This window comes from Salvelinus fontinalis, chromosome 9 (genome assembly GCF_029448725.1).
Source record: "Salvelinus fontinalis isolate EN_2023a chromosome 9, ASM2944872v1, whole genome shotgun sequence".
Taxonomy (NCBI): domain Eukaryota; kingdom Metazoa; phylum Chordata; class Actinopteri; order Salmoniformes; family Salmonidae; genus Salvelinus; species Salvelinus fontinalis.
In genome coordinates, this window is record NC_074673.1 from 21,672,704 (window position 1) to 21,694,245 (window position 21,542).

At 43.0% G+C, this 21,542-nt stretch overlaps 1 protein-coding gene across 1 annotated transcript in view; it reads right to left on the reverse strand.

The window, feature by feature from the left end:
• Window positions 1-1,435: 1,435 nt before the first annotated feature.
• The window catches only part of LOC129862270 (CD44 antigen-like), a 42,748-nt gene continuing 22,641 nt past the window's right edge, over window positions 1,436-21,542 (reverse strand). The window contains exons 3-8 of the mRNA XM_055933759.1: window positions 21,170-21,309; window positions 20,865-20,963; window positions 10,076-10,639; window positions 6,680-6,769; window positions 5,755-5,833; window positions 1,436-4,059 (exon numbers count right to left, since the gene is read on the reverse strand). Coding sequence (XP_055789734.1) covers window positions 3,846-4,059; window positions 5,755-5,833; window positions 6,680-6,769; window positions 10,076-10,639; window positions 20,865-20,963; window positions 21,170-21,309 — 1,186 coding nt within the window. The 3' untranslated portion in view covers window positions 1,436-3,845. The remainder of the gene's footprint in view (window positions 4,060-5,754; window positions 5,834-6,679; window positions 6,770-10,075; window positions 10,640-20,864; window positions 20,964-21,169; window positions 21,310-21,542) is intronic.

The window sequence follows — 21,542 nt, forward strand, 5'->3', positions numbered from 1 at the left end:
GTTGAGATGAGACAGATGACACTTTGATTCGAGCAAGACTACTGGCATCCAGGGAAACTGTTAAAACTAAACTATTGGTGACAATGTGGCTTAACCCTGGGGGACATTTCACCCCAAGCCACCCTAATGTTTGACATGATTTTTAAATGACTATCCCATATCTGTACCCCACACATACAATTATCTGTAAGGTCCCTAAGTCGAGCAGTGTTTTTCAAGCACAGGTTCAACCACAAAGACCAGTAAGGTTTTCCTATGGTTCGCAATTACGTTGAATATCCCCTTCAACATGGTGCAGTTATTAATTTTACACTACAGTATATCAATACACCCAGCCATTGCAGTGATACAGATGCCCTTCCTAAATCAGCTGCCTGATAGGAAGGAAACCGCTCAGTGATTTCACCATGAGCTTAAAACAGTTACAGAGTTTAATGGCTGAGATAGGAATTAACTGAGGATGGATCAACAACATAAATGACAAAGTGAAAAGAAGGAAGCCTGTACAGAATACATGCATCCTGTTTATAATAAGGCACTAAAGCAATACTGCAAAAAAAATAATGGTGGTGGCTGCATCCTGTTATGGGTATGCTTGTCATCGGCAAGGCCTAGGGAGTTCTTTTACAACTAAAATAAATGGAATATAGCTAAGCACAGGTAAAATCCCAGGAGAAAATCTGGTTCAGTCTGCTTTTCAACAATAACCTAAAACGCGAGGCCAAATCTACCCTGTAGTTGCTTACCTAGACGACATTGAATGTTCCTGAGTGGTGTAGTTACAGTTTAGATTTAAATCGTCTTGAAAATCTATGGCAAGACTTGAAAATGGCTGTCCAGCAATGATCAACAATCAATTTGACAGAGCTTGATGATTTAAAAAAAAGAATAATGGGCAAATATTTGTTCAATCCAGGCGTGCTCTTAAAGACTTACCCAGAAAGACTCAAAGTTGTAATTGCTGCCAAAGGTGATTCTAACGTGTATTGACTCAGGGGGTTGAATACATATCTAATCAACATATATTTGTGTTTTATTTTCCATTAATAAATTAAAATATAAAATGTTTCTTCCACTTTCCACAATCCCACATTTGTAACACAACAAAACGTGGAAAAGTCAAAGGGTGTTCATCATTTCTCAAGGCACTGATACTATTTTAGAATATTAGAGGACTTCGCTGAAGTAGCTATATGAGACTGGTTTAACCTTTCAAGATGTCATCACAGACACATGCAAGGACATGGCCTTTCCAGCTTTCAAAATGGCTGTCTTTGTCTTACTGTCTCTCTGTCTTGCCTGGGTAAAAACATACTCTAGCATCATGACTGGGATACCATGGCAACCATACTTTCTCCTTCTCCCGACAACCCCTTTTCTCTCCCTTCCCTCCTTCCCTCCCTACTGCCCGCTGAATGAACACCACAATCAAACATTTCCTCTATACACATTTATTTCATCCATGACTTTACACATATTTTCTCATTAACAATGTTTTATTAATTCATCATTACACACTCCTACTCTAATACAATTTCTAATTTTCCTCAAAGTGAATCAAATGAGAGCAAGATCGGAGAGGAATAAAAACAGAGGCAAAAAGCCACACAAAAGAGCTGGGACACACATTTGTCCTGTCGCTTACTCAAAAGGCATGACAAATGTCGAACTGATATGGGAGGATTCATAATATCCACAGACAATCACAGATAAAAGTGATTTGCCTATAAAAGAAAGAGACAGATTATTATGTAATCACATGGAGGTGTGGAGCAATGGGCACATTGGAACCTGGATCAGTATGGAGACACAGAGCTCCTAGCCAGAGACACATGAATTCATCAACCTCCCTCTCTCTGATGCACATAACAGGGAAAGCCACAGAAATAAGATGGCCTCTGCTGCTTTGTTACAAAGGAGCCCAGCGAAGTAGAATCCAAAGTTGTGCTTGGAGCTCTTCTCTTCTGCCCATTACTGTAATATCTGTGTCCAGATCATGTGTTGTTGTCAGTGTGTCCAGCCAGATCAATTATTTTGTCAGTGAGGGACGCGGTCACTCCTCAGGATTGTACATTGATTTTCATGTTGGCCGTTAACAACAGTTATTAGGTTCCATCACAGTGTAATGCATTACTACACAGTGCTAGGTCATTGTAAATGGCACATTTCTGTCAATATAGCATGAGGTGACTTATATGGTGATGTGATACGTGTACTCCAACATCCACATCTGACCATTGCATCTATTCTCCGAAAGCTGTTGATATTCCATACAATCCTGTACGCTACTCAACATGAATGTATTATTTATACAGACCATGTTAATAGACATCATAAAAAAAGGTATTTAAAATGCACAGTCTTGAATACTATACATGAAGTTGATTTATACAATATCTACTCTGACTATTGCAAATGTTCTATCACAATTGAAGACCATAGGTTCTGAATTTGATTAAATAATTCTCAAATATGACAGCTTTTATTTCTTCATTAAAGGGCATTGCATGCAAAAAAAGATGAATGACAACTGTTGCTGAGGCATTTGGAAAGTACGTGTACATTATATACAGAAGCAAAAATAGCAAGAAAAAGCCAAACTGCATAAATTAAAATACTAACATCTCGTTGTGTTTTCTTGTAAAAAACAAATCCCAATCCACAGGAAACAATTGAAATATACAGAAGGTTGATATTGAAAGAAAACAGGGGAATGATAAAGAGCATAGACATCAGTGGGCCACAACGTCCCACATTTACCCATCCAAAATAAACAATATTAATCCCATGAACATCCAGCAAAATGATTTGATGACGTCTGTTTAGTTTTCACATTTCTGCACGCCTGTTTTTCCAACTCAATGCCTCAAAAGCTTCAAGTGACACACTATCAACAATGTCCTTCCCCTCAACCTTAACCTTAACCTCAACCTCCGACTGGTCTTGGTGGGCAAACCAAGACCCCCACCCCCCACCTTTAAAAACTCCCACCCACACACCTGTGCCTTTATCAACACCCTTCCTCTCTCCCCTCACACATACATACACACATACAGTACATACTGTGCATACACACACACACACACATACATACACACATACAGTACATACTGTGCATACACACACACACACACACACACACACACACACACACACACACACACACACACACACACACACACACACACACACACACACACACACACACACACACACACACACACACACACACACACACACACACACACACCCCTTCAACATCTCCACTCAGATCCCGGCATAGAGCAGGGATGTCAACCTCCAGTCCCCCAGTGTCACAGGGTCTGCAGGGTAAAATTTCAACCTGATTGAAAGGCAGGGGTGAATATCAGCATGTGTGTATGAAGCCTTGGTTGACACCCCTGCTGTAGAGACAGTCCAAACCATAGGACTGGAAACTGTCCAATCCTAACCACATACCTGACATAACAGGGTAGAAAGTAGCATTCTGCTCATCTTGGCTTTAACAGTCTAGCTAGCCCATCTGAGAGACAGGCAAAGGACTTGGCCAGTTTCCGATGTTGCACATTAGTAACAAGGTGAGACAAACGAGCCATTCTCTGCAGAATACAACAACAGAATCAATAGAGTATTAACCATCCCTTACATTTACAAATCCCCCACCCAACCCCAGCTGGCATGTTCAATGTGTCTGTCTGCTTGGTAGCAGGCCAAAGTGTCCATCTCCACCCTCAGCCAGACCTTCTCTAGTCCTGCCCCAGTGTCAGCACTCCCATAGCTACTCATCTTTCTCTATCCTTCTGTCCCCCTCTCTCTTCTCCTCCTTGTCCTCCTCCTCTCCTCTCTCATGCCAGCTGTCCTTTCTCTGGGGACTCATCCAGTGTGATAACGGTGAACTCCTCTGTGTTGCCGTTTTCCTGGATCTTCTCTTTGTTCATCAGGGTCACCATCTCCTGCTCTCTCTCCTGGGCGCGGGAGCTAGCCACGGACGCCGCCGCCCCATTCCCGTCACTACCATCCTTGTTGGTGATCATCAGGGTCTGCTGCTGACCGCACCAGCTAACAGACAGAGAGAGAGAGAGAGAGAGAGAGAGAGAGAGAGAGAGAGAGAGAGAGAGAGAGAGAGAGAGAGAGAGAGAGAGAGAGAGAGAGAGAGAGAGAGAGAGAGAGAGAGAGAGAGAGAGAGAGAGAGAGAGAGAGAGAGAGAGAGAGAGAGAGCAGTCAACACATTAGAATACTGTCACCAGCTAACAGACAGAGAGAGAGAGAGAGAGAGAGAGAGAGAGAGAGAGGGCAGTCAACACATTAGAATACTGTCACCAGCCTACAGACAGAGAAAGGAAGCAGTGAACACATTAGCATTAGGATACTGTCACCACCTAACAGACAGAGAAAGGTAGAAGTGGACACATTAGGATACTGTCATCAGCTAACAGACAGAGAGAGGAAGCAGTGCACACATTAGGATACTGTCACCACCTAACAGACAGAGAGAGGAAGCAGTGAACACATTAGGATACTGTCACCACCTAACAGACAGAGAGAGGAAGCAGTGAACATATTAGGATACTGTCACCACCTAACAGACAGAGAGAGGAAGCAGTGAACACATTAGGATACTGTCACCACCTAACAGACAGAGAGAGGAAGCAGTGAACACATTAGGATACTGTCACCAGCTAACAGACAGAGAGAGGAAGCAGTGAACACATTAGGATACTGTCACCACCTAACAGACAGAGAGAGGAAGCAGTGAGCACATTAGGATACTGCCACCAGCTAACAGACATAGAGAGGAAGCAGTGAACACATTAGGATACTGCCACCACCTAACAGACAGAGAGAGGAAGCAGTGAACACATTAGGATACTGTCACCAGCTAACAGACAGAGAGAGGAAGCAGTGAACACATTAGGATACTGTCACCACCTAACAGACAGAGAGAGGAAGCAGTGAACACATTAGGATACTGTCACCACCTAACAGACAGAGAGAGGGAGCAGTGAACACATTAGGATACTGTCACCACCTAACAGACAGAGAAAGGAAGCAGTGAACACATTAGGATACTGTCACCACCTAACAGACAGAGAGAGGGAGCAGTGAACACATTAGGATACTGTCACCACCTAACAGACAGAGAGAGGGAGCAGTGAACACATTAGGATACTGTCACCAGCTAACAGACAGAGAGAGGGAGCAGTGAACACATTAGGATACTGTCACCACCTAACAGACAGAGAGAGGGAGCAGTGAACACATTAGGATACTGTCACCAGCTAACAGACAGAGAGAGGAAGCAGTGAACACATTAGGATACTGTCACCACCTAACAGACAGAGAGAGGGAGCAGTGAACACATTAGGATACTGTCACCAGCTAACAGACAGAGAGAGGGAGCAGTGAACACATTAGGATACTGTCACCACCTAACAGACAGAGAGAGGGAGCAGTGAACACATTAGGATACTGTCACCACCTAACAGACAGAGAGAGGGAGCAGTGAACACATTAGGATACTGTCACCAGCTAACAGACAGAGAGAGGGAGCAGTGAACACATTAGGATACTGTCACCACCTAACAGACAGAGAGAGTGAGCAGTGAACACATTAGGATACTGTCACCACATAACAGACAGAGAGAGGGAGCAGTGAACACATTAGGATACTGTCACCACATAACAGACAGAGAGAGGGAGTAATGCACACAGTTAATTTTCGATCAGAATTCCAATTGGTGAAATGAGACCTACCTCTTCCGCTTGGCCACAGCAGCACACACGAGGAGAAGAGCGCCCACTGCCACAACCACTCCCACAATAATCAGCCAATCTGCACAGAGGAAAGAAATGAGAGAGGTTGAATAACATTAATAATTAATGTCTATAATGTCTCTCACTTGGAGGTGTGGCATATGCCCCTTTACAATGCAAAGTGCTTTGAAAAGTGCTATATAAATGAAATTGTTTGCTCAATTATTAATACATTATGAATCCATTAAACCAGTGGTTCTCCACTCTTTTTGCCTAGGGACCCAAATTTAACCAGGTGGTCTCAGTCATGACCCAATATTCACATTGCTAAAAGGAATCGGCAAAATAAAATCTGGAAAAATATTTGTAATGCTATATTGATATTAAATGTACCAACTGTACGACAAGGGAACAACATTCCCACCTCTTTCATTGTCAATAAATACATTTTGCCCATATTCTTGATGTTGACTGTTAATGAACTCACTGATTTAAGACCACACAATCAACCATAGCGCTGCTAATAGCTCTATACTGAAAATACTGTGATTGAAGATAAATTGTTTAAACATGTAAGTTCATTATCATTTCTACACACAGTCATGGTTTCTACACACACATGGTTTAAGTCATTTCAAGGTCAGACTGGATTTTCTTTTCATAAAAAAAACTCAGACACCCGTGACCCACACAAAACCTCCCGCGACCCACACAAAACCTCCCGCGACCCACACAAAACCTCCCGCGACCCACACAAATCTCCCGCGACCCAAATTTGGTTTACGACCCACCAACTGAGAATCGCTGCATTAAACCATATAATACATGATAATTACATGGCCATTATTGAACTAACCACTCATGATATGTACAATAATAGTATTAATACTACTGGCAGAGATATTAGGGGTAGTGGGCCACTCACCGGGTGTGCTACTATTCTCGTGCCCGGCTGGAGGAGGGGCTACTCCCTCACCTGGATTCATCCTCCCCCTGGGAATGGGCTGATCTGGGACTACATGGGGAGAACAATGAGATACAGTGTTAAAGAAACATCTCTGATGCCTCACAAATGAATTACACATAGATGTTAACTGGTGTCATCAGATGCCATACACGTCCACCCAGATAACACACACAGAGTGCAGTGGACCACAATAAAAGTGCTTAGTTAACCTGTGTCCATCTTGTCAATCAGACAGACGGCCTGGGCATGAGCACTGACAGACTGTGATTTAGTGCAATATCATGTGATGATGTAGAACACTATCATGTGATGACCAGGAATCATGTGCTACAACAGGGCTGATGTCATAGCTGTGGAATGAACTGAACCTACTAAAGAATGTGGAAGTGTCTCGTTGGGGCAGAGTTGGCACCTGAGAGCGAATCACAACATTTAATTGCAAAGCAATTGATGAGTTATTGCTATTATTAAAGTGACATTGTGCCAAGTGTTATAATGAGAACAATATTGTAAACTCCCCATAACCTTAGCACAGAACAGAACAGTTTATCTGATTAGTATCTCATAGGGTAAATCAATGCCACCCTATTTCTCACACAGGGCTCTGGTAGAAAGTAGTGCACATTTTGGGGTGTCATTCCCCCCATAGCAATACATCCTCTACCAGATCGATCCCTACGTCCACACGTCCTACTGTGTCTCCTGTCCTATCCCTACGTCCACACGTCCTACTGTATCTCCTGTCCTATCCCTACGTCCACACGTCCTACTGTGTCTCCTGTCCTATCCCTACGTCCACACGTCCTACTGTGTCTCCTGTCCTATCCCTACGTCCACACGTCCTACTGTGTCTCCTGTCCTATCCCTACGTCCACACATTCTACTGTGTCTCCTGTCCTATCCCTACGTCCACACTTCCTACAGTGTCTCCTGTCCTATCCCTACGTCCACACGTCCTACTGTGTCTCCTGTCCTATCCCTACGTCCACACTTCCTACTGTGTCTCCTGTCCTATCCCTACGTCCACACTTCCTACTGTGTCTCCTGTCCTATCCCTACGTCCACACTTCCTACTGTGTCTCCTGTCCTATCCCTACGTCCACACTTCCTACTGTGTCTCCTGTCGTATCCCTCTTCGTCTCCCCCTCTACTTCCAAACTGTCTCATTGGATCACAGGTGTCAAACTCATTCCAAGGAGTGCCGAGTGTCTGCAGGTTTTCGCTCACCCTTGTACTTGATTGATGAATTATGGTCGCTAATTGGTAAGGAACTCCCCTCACCTGGTTGTTTACAGTAGGTCTTAACTGAAAGAAAAAGAAAAACCTGCAGACACTCTGCCCTCCGTGGAATGAGTTTCACACCCCTGCATTAAATAATCAAAATACAGAAATACATCTAATGAATAAGAATCCAATTATAATGTAATGAATAATAAAAGGCTGTGGGCCAGCAGTTGTTATATCATAACACAACTTGGGGGTCCTCTTGCTTACACTATTCACTATTCAGGGCTAAGGTGTATCTCAGTGGTGCACAGTAGTGCACAAACACACGATTATTAAGATAGATTTGACTGAATGATTCAGTGCTTCAATATACAAGTTGATGCCCCATAGGAATACGCTATAGGAGCATTGGACCCAAATATTAGCTACTGTATTGAAAGGGTCTGTGTATTACATTAAATCATTGGATGCAGAGATTGTTTATATAGAGTTCTTGTATTGAGAATTTGAGCCAGTACAGATGGGGAGTTGAGAGGAAGAGTCATGCTGAGGCACAGCCAGTGGTGTACTAGTGCTCCTCTCTTTCACACTCTCCCTCATCCGGTCACAAGAGGGGGAGCCTTCTTCAAACAAACTCCACAGAGGAGAGGACACACAGAGAAAGACAAACTTTCTAGCCTCCATGGAATATTTCTTCATGAATGGTGGTCAATCTGAGTGCTTATTTTATATGAAAGTGTCATCAAACTACAACTTTATCATTTGTTTTTTAGATTCTTATTTCAGCAACCAGAGCTGACTATGCAAATGATTCCTTGCGCTTGAATATTATTATATAAAGTTGGATATAGCTTTTATACCTAGTGCCAGATGTCTTCTTATATAACTTTAAATGCACACGGATAATACATTACAAACAAGAGTGGAAATTGGCGTTTTAATCCACAATCTATTTCACACCCCAACACCAGGGGGCGAGGTTAGTTCTTTAACTTCCCAGAGTCGGACTGTGTGTGGGTGGTAGGCTATCTGTTCCAAGAATCCTTCTCTGAGTTCTCAGACTAAGCACTTTCAAGAAAATGTAAAGGATACTTACTTTTTATGTAAAGATAAAAACAGGTAAAGATGGTGCTAGTTATTACAGTCAGAGAAGACAGTATTAGAGATTGCATGATAATATGTCTTGACAAAAGTGTTGAGGAGAATGACAAACACAGAGATGTATATTTAGAGATTGATATGATTCAATTAATCACCTTGAAAGCACAGATTTTTGAGTCGCCTTGGAAACAGCAGTACAGTATAGCCAGAGGGCAGTGATGTTATATAGATATGTGTTGTCGTGATTCTGGCTAGACTCTGCCAGCTATTAAATGGCTTTGATTAATTATATGACTGAAGATGTACACATCCATCAGTTGATACATCTTTAAACATTTTGTAAAACTTTTAAAACAATTTCTGTCATTATAGATGTATGTCATAGTATTAAACGTTTCATGATAGAGATGTGCCAATTTTTTTGGTGGTGCTTATATTTTTGCTTACAAAAACGTAGCTAAATACATCTTTGTGTGGAAGCAAAAAAAGGCTATTTGAGATAAACACAGAATGTATCTTTAGTTTAGGCTTCCTAACCACATTCCACCAATTTCCTCTCTCTGGGGTGTAACCAGGGGTCTAAAGAGGAACACCTCATGTAAACATTTATACATACCACACTGACTGTACAAAGGTTGCTGGTTCAACATTTTGCAGCAGCAGCAGAATGATTGGCATCTGCATTAGGACCAAAACGTACAGGGGGACTTTCTGCCCTTGAGTATCACAACTGCTATTTTCAGGCTCAGGGAAAGCTTTTCATTCATTCTGTCACAGAAATCATATATATAAAGTATGATTGTTGCAGGGTAATGCCAGGCACTTGTTTTGTACCTCTTATGTTTCTCTGTTCTGACATGATATATGATTTACTTGAGATGCATTTGTATTTTAAAGTGTGCTATTTAAATTAAATACATTGTCATTATAATCATGTTCATGATACCAAACTGAATGACAAAGCAAAGCAAAAAACACTCTTCTGCATGTGATGTTATGAATGTAACAAACAGAGTAATTCCTTACCCTCTGCCCCCTCCTTCTGCTCTGGCACTATCTCCTGCACATCCTCCTCGCTGGCTGAGCCCTGTGGTTCTCCTGGCTGTCGAACAGGTGGTGCAATAGAAGAGGCCCCCTCCTCAGCGCCAGTCGGTAGCATCCCAGACCCGGTGGTGTCCTCCATCTCAGTGGCCAGCACCCCATTGTGGCCGGCTGACTGGGTCTCATCACCCTCAGTCTGCTCTTCCGCCCCGACAGGGCTCTCTGTGGCTGCCCCCTCTGAGGCCCAACCCTCAGCTCCTGATGTTGGTTCCTCTGGGCTAGCCTCAGTGGATGCAGGTTGGGTCGGGTCCACTTCCTCAACTAACTCAGTGGGGCTCTCGGCTCCCTGTTTCTCAGGTGCATAGGTGGTGTCCACTGTGTCAGGCTCTGTGCTGGCTCTGTCCTCAGGCTGGGCTCTGTCCTCTGGGGTTCCCTCTGTGGCCTCTGGCTGTACCTGGTCCTGGTCCTCCACCACTGCTGGGGCATATGTCTGGATGTCTGTCTTCTCCTCTGGGACCTCCTCTGTCTTAGGCTGCTCTGTGGCTTCACCTGTGGGAAAACAGACCAGAAAGATGCATGAGCCCAGTTCTGATATTAAAACTATTATAAAACTATAACTACTGTATATAAAATTATAACTATATAAAACTATTATTCACAAAACACATCCCCTCATTCCAAGAGCTTATTCCAAATCTGTCAAAGTTGGATGTGTGAAAGCAATGGGGGGTAGACATGCTTTCATCTGTCCAATCACCTACTGTATAGATCAGTGATTACCATAAAGGAATGGAGAAGTGAAGGAAGCTTGTGGAGACTAGAGACAGCCCTGTAATTGACCTGGAGATGAATAGCCTGTCAGATAGATGATTGTGGATATCATCACGGTGATAAGCGATCTCACGCCTATCTTTTGACATCCATTATGTAACCTATGACATCATCTGTTGTGTACCAGATTGTAATGATCTGTTTACTGGTCATTACAACGAGTTACAAAGTCATTTCCACATGCATTTACTGTACTGTTTCTGTAGGAAATGAGAACATGGAAGATCGAATTACCAATAAATCATATCATATAAAAGATGTCTGTTAAGATAGCAATACATATCTATCACCCTTTTATTAAGACTGTGGTAGCAGTATATTTGTCCTATTTCACACATGTGCAAGTGTATATTAATACGCATATGTGAATTGTAAATTTGTTTTCTGCATATCCCACTCCCCCTGAGACACCCTCAGCAATCACAGCAAGGCTCTGCCATTATCAACAGCGACCCTGGAGCAAGTAGGGTTGCTCAAGTTACTTTGACAGATTTTTCCCAACGCCCTAACGACTAGGATATCTGCTGCCCTGGATGTGTAAGAGATATTAAGCTACTTTTGGAGGACAGTCGGCAGTTGAATAAATATTTGCTAATTGACAGACCCAAATTCAGTCAATTTCAGGTGGTTGTAAAGCACATTCAGAGTGACTCTGTTGTGCAGTTATCTGCAATAACCATGGGCAGGTTGCTAGCTAATGTCAGCCATGTTGTTTTCATCCAAATTAGACCTGTTTTCCACTGGGGACAATCAGATAATCTTGGGTCACTCTGTGCATCTCTGCCTCACAACACCTTATTCACCATTGAGAGGAATAGGCTAGTGGCAAGGCCCCCCGAGGTATAACAAAACACAACCATGTTTTTCCATATCTTTAATGTCTCCCATATATGAAATGGATGGCTGAGGAAAACAATTTGACTGCAAAAGTGGTTAAATTGATAGATATTGTGACATGCCCCTTGAACTCAAACAGTGTAGAATAATGCCCGGGTGGAGGGGGTAGGCCACATAAACATGAGTGTGTCCTTCAATGGGTAAGGAGACAAAGTAGCCAGTGGTGGTTGTAGTTCCCAGGCCTGACCAGCTTGCACAGCTAACTGGTCATTCTGAGCAAGCTACAGCGACAAGGGTAGTATCCTTCCTGTATCTGGCAGGGTATTGGGGCTGTGGAGTGATCAGTTTCCATTTCTGCAGTTTGCTTGCATACCAAAGAGACCCTTTGACTAACTGGAATATTATCCAGCCTGAATGATGCTGGGGATACTCCAGTAGTGGAATGGTTGGTTGTCTGGTTGTGAAGGACAGTCTGTGAAAGGGCTGTCACAAACATACTTGCCTTTAGATCTTCCCAATGCATAGTTGGCCTCTGGAGGGAGTTTTTTAAAGTTAAATGTGGCATAAGGACCTACAGGTCACGTCCCATATATTTCTTTAATATTCCTTCGAAAGTCAGGTATGATTATAATTTGGCCAATATTAAAACCTCTTGAAGCTAGGGGGCAGAATTTTTATGTTTGGAAAAATAACGTTCCCAATGTAAGCTGCCTATTTCTCAGGTCCAGATGCTAGAAGATGCATATAATTGACAGAGTAGGATAGAAAACACTCTAACGTTTCCAAAACTGTCAAAATATTTTCTGTGAGTATAACAGAACTGATTTTGCAGGCGAAAACCTGAGGAAATCCAACACGGAAGTGACTCTTATTTTGAAAAATCACTGTTCCCTTGCCTGCCTTTCGTCCATTTAAAGGGATATCAACCAGATTCATTTTCCAATGGCTTCCTCAGGGTGTGAACAGTCTTTAGACATAGTTTCAAGCTTTTATTCTGAAAAATGAGCGAGATTTATCAAAACGCGTCAGTGGATAGATGGATGTCCTTCCATTAGTTCATGCACGCTACACTGGTTGCTCGACATTTTATTTCTCTCGTGTATTGAATAGTTTACAGTCCGGTTGAAATATTCTCGATTATTGATGTTAAAAACAACCTGAGGATTGATTATTAAAAACGTTTGACATGTTTCTACGAACTTTACGGATACTATTTGGAATTTTCGTCAAGACTTAATGACCTGCCTAAGGCTGTGGAATACTGAACACAAGCCAAACAAATGGAGTTTTTTGATATAAAAATTATCTTTATCGAACAAAAGGAACATTTATTGTGTAACTGGGAGTATCGTGAGTGCAAACATCCGAAGATCATCAATGGTAAGCGATTCATTTTATTGCTTTTCTGGCTTTCGTTACCAATCTACATTGCTGCTACGTGTTCTTAATGTTTTGTCTAGTGATCGATAAACTCACACAAACGCTTGGATTGCTTTCGCTGTAAAGCATATTTTCAAAATCTGACACGACAGGTGGATCAAATGTCTGTCCTTCTTTGTATTTGGTGGTGAGCTAACATAAATATACGTGCTGTTTTCGCTGTCGAACATTTAAAAAATCGGACATGTTGACTGGATTCACAAGATGTGTATCTTTCATTTGCTGTATTGGACTTGTTAATGTGTGAAAGTTAAATATTTCAAAAAAATTTTCAGTGGAATGTGGGAGGAGTTCCGCTAGCAGAACGCCTGGGCTAGACAGGTTATAACAAAACGAAACAAAACAACAAATGACTGTGAAGCTACAAACGTAAGTGTAATAGCAAAAGCTACAAACGTTCTACATAGACAATTACCCACAAAACCCAATGCCTATGGCTGCCTTAAATATGGCTCTCAATCAGAGACAATGAACCACAGCTGCCTCTAATTGAGAACCAATCTAGGCAGCCATAGACATACAAACGTAAGTGTAATAGCAAAAGCTACAAACGTTCTACATAGACAATTACCCACAAAACCCAATGCCTATGGCTGCCTTAAATATGGCTCTCAATCAGAGACAATGAACCACAGCTGCCTCTAATTGAGAACCAATCTAGGCAGCCATAGACATACAAACACCTAGACAAGACACTGACCCATTTAACATACAAACCCCTAGACAATCCAAAAACACATACATTCCCCATGTCACACCCTGACCTAACTAGAATAATAAAGAAAACAAAGAATACTAAGGCCAGGGCGTGACAGTACACCCCCCCCCCCCCCCCCCCCCAAAGGTGTGGACACCGGCCGCAAAACCTAACACAGAAGGGGAGGGTCCGGGGTGGGCCTTCCTATGGCAGCGGCTCGGGTGCGGGGCGTGACCCCCACTCCACCATTGTCAATACCAGCTTTGGTGTCTCTGGTAGATCCTGGCTGACTGGCGGCTCTGGAAGATCCTGGCTGGCTGGCGACTCTGGCTGCTCATGGCTGGCTGGCGACTCTGGCTGCTCATGGCTGGCTGGCGACTCTGGCTGCTCATGGCTGGCTGGCGACTCTGGCTGCTCATGGCTGGCTGGCGACTCTGGCTGCTCATGGCTGGCTGGCGACTCTGGCTGCTCATGGCTGGCTGGTGACTCTGGCTGCTCATGGCTGGCTGGCGGCTCTGGCAGATCCTGGCTGATTGGCGGCTCTGGCAGATCCTGGCTGACTGGCGGCTCTGGCAGATCCTGGCTGACTGGCAGCTCTGGTATATCCTGGCTGACTGGCGGCTCTGGAAGATCTTGGCTGGTTGGCGGCTCTGGCAGATCCTGGCTGACTGGCGGCTCTGACGGCTCCTGACTGACGAACGGCTCTGACGGCACGGGACGGATGGATGGCTCAGATGGCGCTGGGCAGACGGATGGCTCAGATGGCGCTGGGCAGACGGATGGCTCAGATGGTGCTGGGCAGACGGATGGCTCAGATGGCGCTGGGCAGACAGATGGCTCAGATGGCGCTGGGCAGACGGATGGCTCAGATGGCGCTAGGCAGACGGATGGCTCAGATGGCGCTGGGCAGACGGATGGCTCAGACGGCGCTGGGCAGGCAGGCAGCTCAGACGGTGCTGGGCAGACGAGCAGTGCATGCGGCGTTGGGCAGACGGCCAACTCTGACCTGCTGAGGCGCACAGTAGGCCTGGTGCATGGTGCCGGAACTGGTGGTACCGGACTGGAGACACGCACCTCAAGGCTAGTGCGGGGAGCAGGAACAGGGCACACATGATTCTAGAGACGTACAGGAGGCTTGGTGCGTGGTGCCGGAACTGGTGGTACCGGGCTGGAGACACGCACCATAGGGCGAGTGCGTGGAGGAGGAACAGGGCTCTGGAGACACACTGGAAGCCTGGAGCGTTGTGTAGGCACTTGTGGTACTGGGCTGGGGCGGGGAGGTGGCGCGAGAAATAACGGACCGTGCAGGCGTACTGGCTCCCTTGAGCACTGAACCTGCCCAACCTTACCTGGTTGTATGCTCCCCGTAGCCCGACCAGTGCGGGGAGGTGGAATAACCCGCACTGGGTTGTGTAGGCGAACTGGGGACACCATGCGTAAGGCTGGTGCCATGTATGCCGGCCCGAGGAGACGCACTGGAGGCCAGATGCGTTGGGCCGGCTTCATGACATCCGGCTCAATACTCAATCTAGCCCTGCCAGTGCGGGGAGGTGGAACAACCCGCACCGGGCTATGCACACGTACAGGAGACACCGTGCGCTCTACCGCATAACACGGTGTCTGCCCGTACTTTCGCGCTCCACGGTAAGCTCGGGGAGTTGGCGCAGGTCTCCTACCTGACTTCGCCACACTCCCTTGTAGCCCCCACCCAAGACATTTTTGGGTTTGACTCTCGGGCTTCCAGCCTTGCTTCCGTGCTGCCTCCTCATATCGCCTCCTCTCGGCTTTAGCTGCCTCCAGCTCTTCACGAGGGAGGCGATATTCTCCCGGTTGAGCCCAAGGTCCCGTACCTTCCAGTATCTCCTCCTAAGTCCAAGAATCCTTTATGCGCTGCTCCTGCTGCTGCTTAACACGCTGCTTGGTCCCGGTTTGGTGGGTAATTCTGTCACGATCGTCTTGAGGATAATGAGTGGACCAAGGCGCAGCATGTGAAAAATACATCTCTTTTATTTGAGACGAGTGAAACACGAAACGAACACTTATAACAAAACTAAACAAAACAACAAACGACCGTGAAGCTACAAACGTAAGTGCAATACAAAAGCTACAAACGTTCTACATAGACAATTACCCACAAAACCCAATGCCTATGGCTGCCTTAAATATGGCTCTCAATCAGAGACAATGAACCACAGCTGCCTCTAATTGAGAACCAATCTAGGCAGCCATAGACATACAAACACCTGACCCATTTAACATACAAACCCCTAGACAATCCAAAAACACATACATTGCCCATGTCACACTCTGACCTAACTAAAATAATAAAGAAAACAAAGAATACTAAGGCCAGGGCGTGACAGCATCGTTATTGTTATTTTATTGTTGCTCTTTTATTTTTACCCTAGTTTTTTAAACTTTTCTTAACTATTATTTTTCTTAAAACTGCATTGTTAGTTAATAAGGGCTTAAGGGCTTGTAAGTAAGCAATTCATGGTAAGGTGTCGTATTCGGCACATGTGACCAATACAATTTGTTTTGATTTGATATATATACAGCACCAGTCAAAGGTTTGGACACAACTACTCATTCAAGGGTTTTTCTTTATTCATACTATTTTGTACATTGTAGAATAACAGTAAAGACATCAAAACTATGAAATAACACATATGGAATCATGTTGTAACCAAAAAAGTGTTAAACAAATCAAAATATATTTTAGATTCTTCAAAGTAGCCACCCTTTGCCTTGATGACAGCTTTGCACACTCTTGGCATTCTCTCAATCAACGTCACCTGGAAATAGCCTTTACACTGGATGGAGGCGTTGGGTCATTGTCCTGTTAAAAAACACATGACAGTCCCACTAAGCCCAAACCAGATGTGATGGAGTATCGCCTGAATGCTGTGGTAGACTGGTTAAGTGTGCCTTGAATTCTAAATAAATCACTAACGCTGTCACAAGCAAAGCATCCCCACATCATCACACCTCCTCCTCCATGCTTCACGGTGGGAACAACACTTGCAGAGATCATCTGTTCACCTACCCTGTGTGTCACAAAGAAACAAAAATATTTAGTTTGGACTCCAGACCAATGGACAGATTTCCACCGATCCAATGTCCATTGCTTGTGTTTCTTGGCCCAAGCAAGTCTCTCCTTATTGGTGTTCTTTAGTAGGCACCCATAAGGCGTCGTCTGTGTTTGGCCGGTGTAGGCCGTCATTGTAAATCAGAATTTGTTCTTAACTCTGAACCACCCATCCCGGATCCGGGATCATTGTCATCAGAAACACTGACTAGCATAGCCTAGCCTAGCGCCACAGGGATATAATATAATATACTTTCATGAAATCACAAGTCCAATACAGGAAATGAAAGATAAACATCTTGTGAATCCAGCCAACATGTCCGATTTTTAAAATGTTTTACAGCGAAAACACAACATATATGTTAGCTCAACACCATATCCAAAAAAACACAGCCATTTTTTCACAGCAAAGATAGCTTTCACAAAACCCACAAATAGAGATAAAATGAATCAGTAACCTTTGATTAACTTCATCAGATGACAGTCATATGACATCATGTTATACAATACATTTATGTTTTGTTCAATAATGTACATATTTATAGCCAGAAATCGTGGTTTTACATTGGCGCCATTCAGAAATGGCTCCAAAATAGCGAGAGTATTTACAGAGAGCCACGTGAAATACAGAAATACTCATCACAAAACTTTGATAAAGATACATGTTTAACATTTAATTAAAGATGCACTGGTTCTTAATGCAACCGCTGTGTTAGATTAAAAAAATAACTTTAGTAAAAAGCACAGCATGCAATAATCTGAGACGGCGCTCAGCCATTCTCCGCCATGTTGGAGTCAACAGAAATACGAAATAAATATTAATACATAAATATTCCCTTACCTTTCATGATCTTTCATCAGAATGCAGTGCCAGGAATCCTAGTTCCACAATAAATCGTTGTTTTGTTTTATAACGTCCATTACTTCTGTCGAATTAGCAACTTTGGCTAGCATGTGTAGTTCACGTGTCCATCCAATTTTACGCTAATGAACAAAAACTTTAAAAAGTGATATTACAAATCGAATAAACTGGTCAAACTCAGTTGAGAATCAATCTTCAGGATGTTTTTCTCATATATATCCAATAACGTCCCAAACGGAGCATTTCTTCATATCTATATAACCGATAGCAAGGAAGGACATCACATGCGCAGTGTGCGTGGCCAAGAACTGGCAATATGCCTGTCCAGTCACTCCAATGGCTCTCATACGGTCCCACATCAAGCTAGACGCTTCATTCCACGTTCTACTGCCTGTTGACATCTAGTGGAAGGCGTATGAAGTGCATACAGAACCATAAATATAGGAAAATTGAATAGGCGATGACTTTCACAGCTACCCATTTCAGAATTTTTACTTCCTGTTTGGAAGTTTGCCTGCCATATGAGTTCTGTTTTACTCACAGATATAATTCAAACAGTTTTAGAAACTTCAGAGTGTTTTCTATCCAATAGTAATAATAATATGCATATCATATGGTCTTGGACAGAGTAGGAGGCCGTTCAATTTGGGCACCAATTCATCCAAAAGTGAAAATGTCGTCCCCTAGTTCTAAGAAGTTAACTGATTTGCCTAGTTAAATAAAGATTAAAAGGTTAAATACATATTTTTTAAAGTAGTGGTTTCTTTGCAGCAATTCGAACATTGAGGCCTGATTCACACATTCTCTTCTGAACAGTTGATGTTGAGTTGTGTCTGTTACTTGAACTCTGTGAAGCATTTATTTGGGCTGCAATCTCAGGTGCAGTTAACTCAAATTAACTTATCCTCTGCAGCAGAGATAACTCTGGGTCTTCTTTTCCTGTGGCGGTCTTCATTTGAGCCAGTTTCATCATAGTGCTTGATTGTTTTTTCGACTGCACTTGAAGCACTTGAAGTTCTTGAAATGTCCGCATTGACTGACCTCAATGTCTTAAAACTTCTTAAGGTTTTGGCCTTTCTAGGGAGTTTTTCCTAGCCACTGTGCTTCTACACCTGCATTGCTTACTGTTTGGGGTTTTAGGCTGGGTTTCTGTACAGCACTTTGAGATATCAGCTGATATAAGAAAGGCTATATAAATAAATTGGATTTGATTTGATTTCAATTTTCGCATAAATGACATACCCAAATCTAACTGCCTGTAGCTGAGGCCCTGAAGCAAGGATATGCATATTCTTGGTACCATTTGAAAGGAAACACTTAGAAAGGTTGAATTTGAATGTAGGATAATATAACACAGTAGATCTGGTAGAAGAAAATACAAAGAAAAAAACAACCAGTGTTTTTTACCGCCATCTTTGAAATGCAAGAGAAAGGTCACTGTTAAAGCCATCACTCTGGTAATTCCGATAGTGTCCACAAGATGGAAGCATTGTATGTGCAAAGTTTCAGAGTGATAACTTGAAGTATGAGCTAACTACATGACATTTAGTGTGAAGTCATGGACATTTAGTGTGAAGTCAAATCGTGGAGAAGACATTTGCATTCATATTACATTTTTTTCTGCAAGAATATCGTAAAATCTGTATACTTGGACTTTGATTTAGCTTTTCCAGTATTAGTACCCATATTATAAGTTCAACATTTGCAAAACAACCAGTTTTCATAACTTCATAACTCTGAATACATTTTGCGACAGATACAGGTATCTAGCTAGCTTTGTTAAACCCCGATTGGTGCTTATTTGACAAAGTTAGAGTCGATCAAGTGAAGACCACCTGCGTCATCGGCGTGCCATGAAGGCGTCGGCCTCTGACCAGATTTGGTGTCCTATAGGATATACTACACCCCTAATGATATAGTGAAGTCTGGTTACGTTCTAGAATCTCTGAGGAATACATACAAATGTGATTTGACTGGTTGAAACAACGTTTAGGGTTCGATTTTCACAGATTCCTTTCTTTGCAAATTGAACGAGTGGAAATACAAAATCGATCGTGCGTGCTATATGGCGCTTTTTAGGATATGAAAAAGGATTTTATCTAACAAAACTACACTTCATGATATCTCTGGGACCCTTTGGATGATGAATCAGAGCAAGATTTCAGAATGTAAGTACACATTTCACCTTCAGAGGTAAATTTATCCAACGTATCACGGTGAAAAAAGTGTTTTGTTGTTAGGAGCTCTCCTCAAACAATAGCACAGCATTTTTTTTCTCGCAGTAATAGCTACTGTAAATTGGACAGTGCAGTTATATTAACAAGTTATAAGACACTTATATGTACCGACATTTGTTTTTTCTCTAAAGTCTGCGATCGTGACACAAGACGCTGCATGATTTATGAATGTCCCGCCGATCCCTAAAAAGTTTGAAGTTTGCTAAAAATAAACACACTTGACAGTGAGAGGACGTTTCTTTTATATATATAATCATATTCCTCCACAAATAATTCCCAGATCAATACTTTAACTTGCCCGAACGGCATCAGAACATCAACATGAAATGTATTTAGAATTTTGATCTAGCAATACAGTATGTTAAAAATAAAAGCAGATTTACTTACCTCGGTGGAGACCCTAAGAACCTCAATAGTTAATCAATCCTGTTAGGCAACGCAAGTGTCTATACTTCAACAGCAAAGTTAGATATGACAGAAGTTTATGAAGTAGGGCCTTGTAAACAAAAAGGGAGTATTGTAAAGATCCACGGGTCTTAAGCGATAGTTAAAACCTTGTGACAGACTAGCGTCCTGTCCAGGGGGTGTACATATGCTACAGAATCAGGAGGCTCCCGATCCATAGGCTCCCCTATGGGCTCGGACAAGGCTTACTTATTAGATAGTGTAGCCGCAGATTGGCATACTGTATGAAATACATAGGAGATGGAACATGTCATGATTTTGTTGATTCTATTGATTGTGGTGTTGATAATGTAGATGATGAAAAAGACGGGACTGACCTGCAGCATCAGAAGCAAGGTCTCCATCTGTCACCTGAACACTCTCTGGTCCTGTTGAATCAGGATTGATTGCCAAATCACAGTTCTTCATAGACAAATCTGTCAAAATCAGAGGTTGGGATCAAGGATCAGGAATGAAGCACAAATGTGTTACTGTCTCCAGCATATGTTACAGTTCAAGTTCTAAGAATGGCAAGAATCATTAAGATGTACAAGTGTTTTAGTGATTGTCTCTCAAAGAGCTCTGTTCTCATGCCAAACCTGGTCAATATGAACTATGAACTATGAAAAAAAGAAAAACTCACCTGATGCATTGAAACAGAAGGCATCAAAGGGTTGGTCCGGAGTGTCATGGTGGAAGAAGACTCCTGTCATGTTGTTGGCACAGTTAACATGGGCCTTCTGTCTGAGGATGGTGGTATTTCCATTGCTGATCCAACCATATCTAAAATCAAATATTAGCATTTGGATTTCACATGACTGTGAATACAGATACGCATCTGTTGGTCACAGATAACTCTTTTTTTTAAATGTAGGGGCATGGATCAGAAAACCAGTCACTATATGGTGTGACCACTAGTTGCCTCATGCTGTGCGATACATCTCCTTCGCATGCTGTTGATTGTGGCCTGTGGAATGTTGTCTCACTCCTCTTTATTGTCTGTAAAAAGTTGCTGG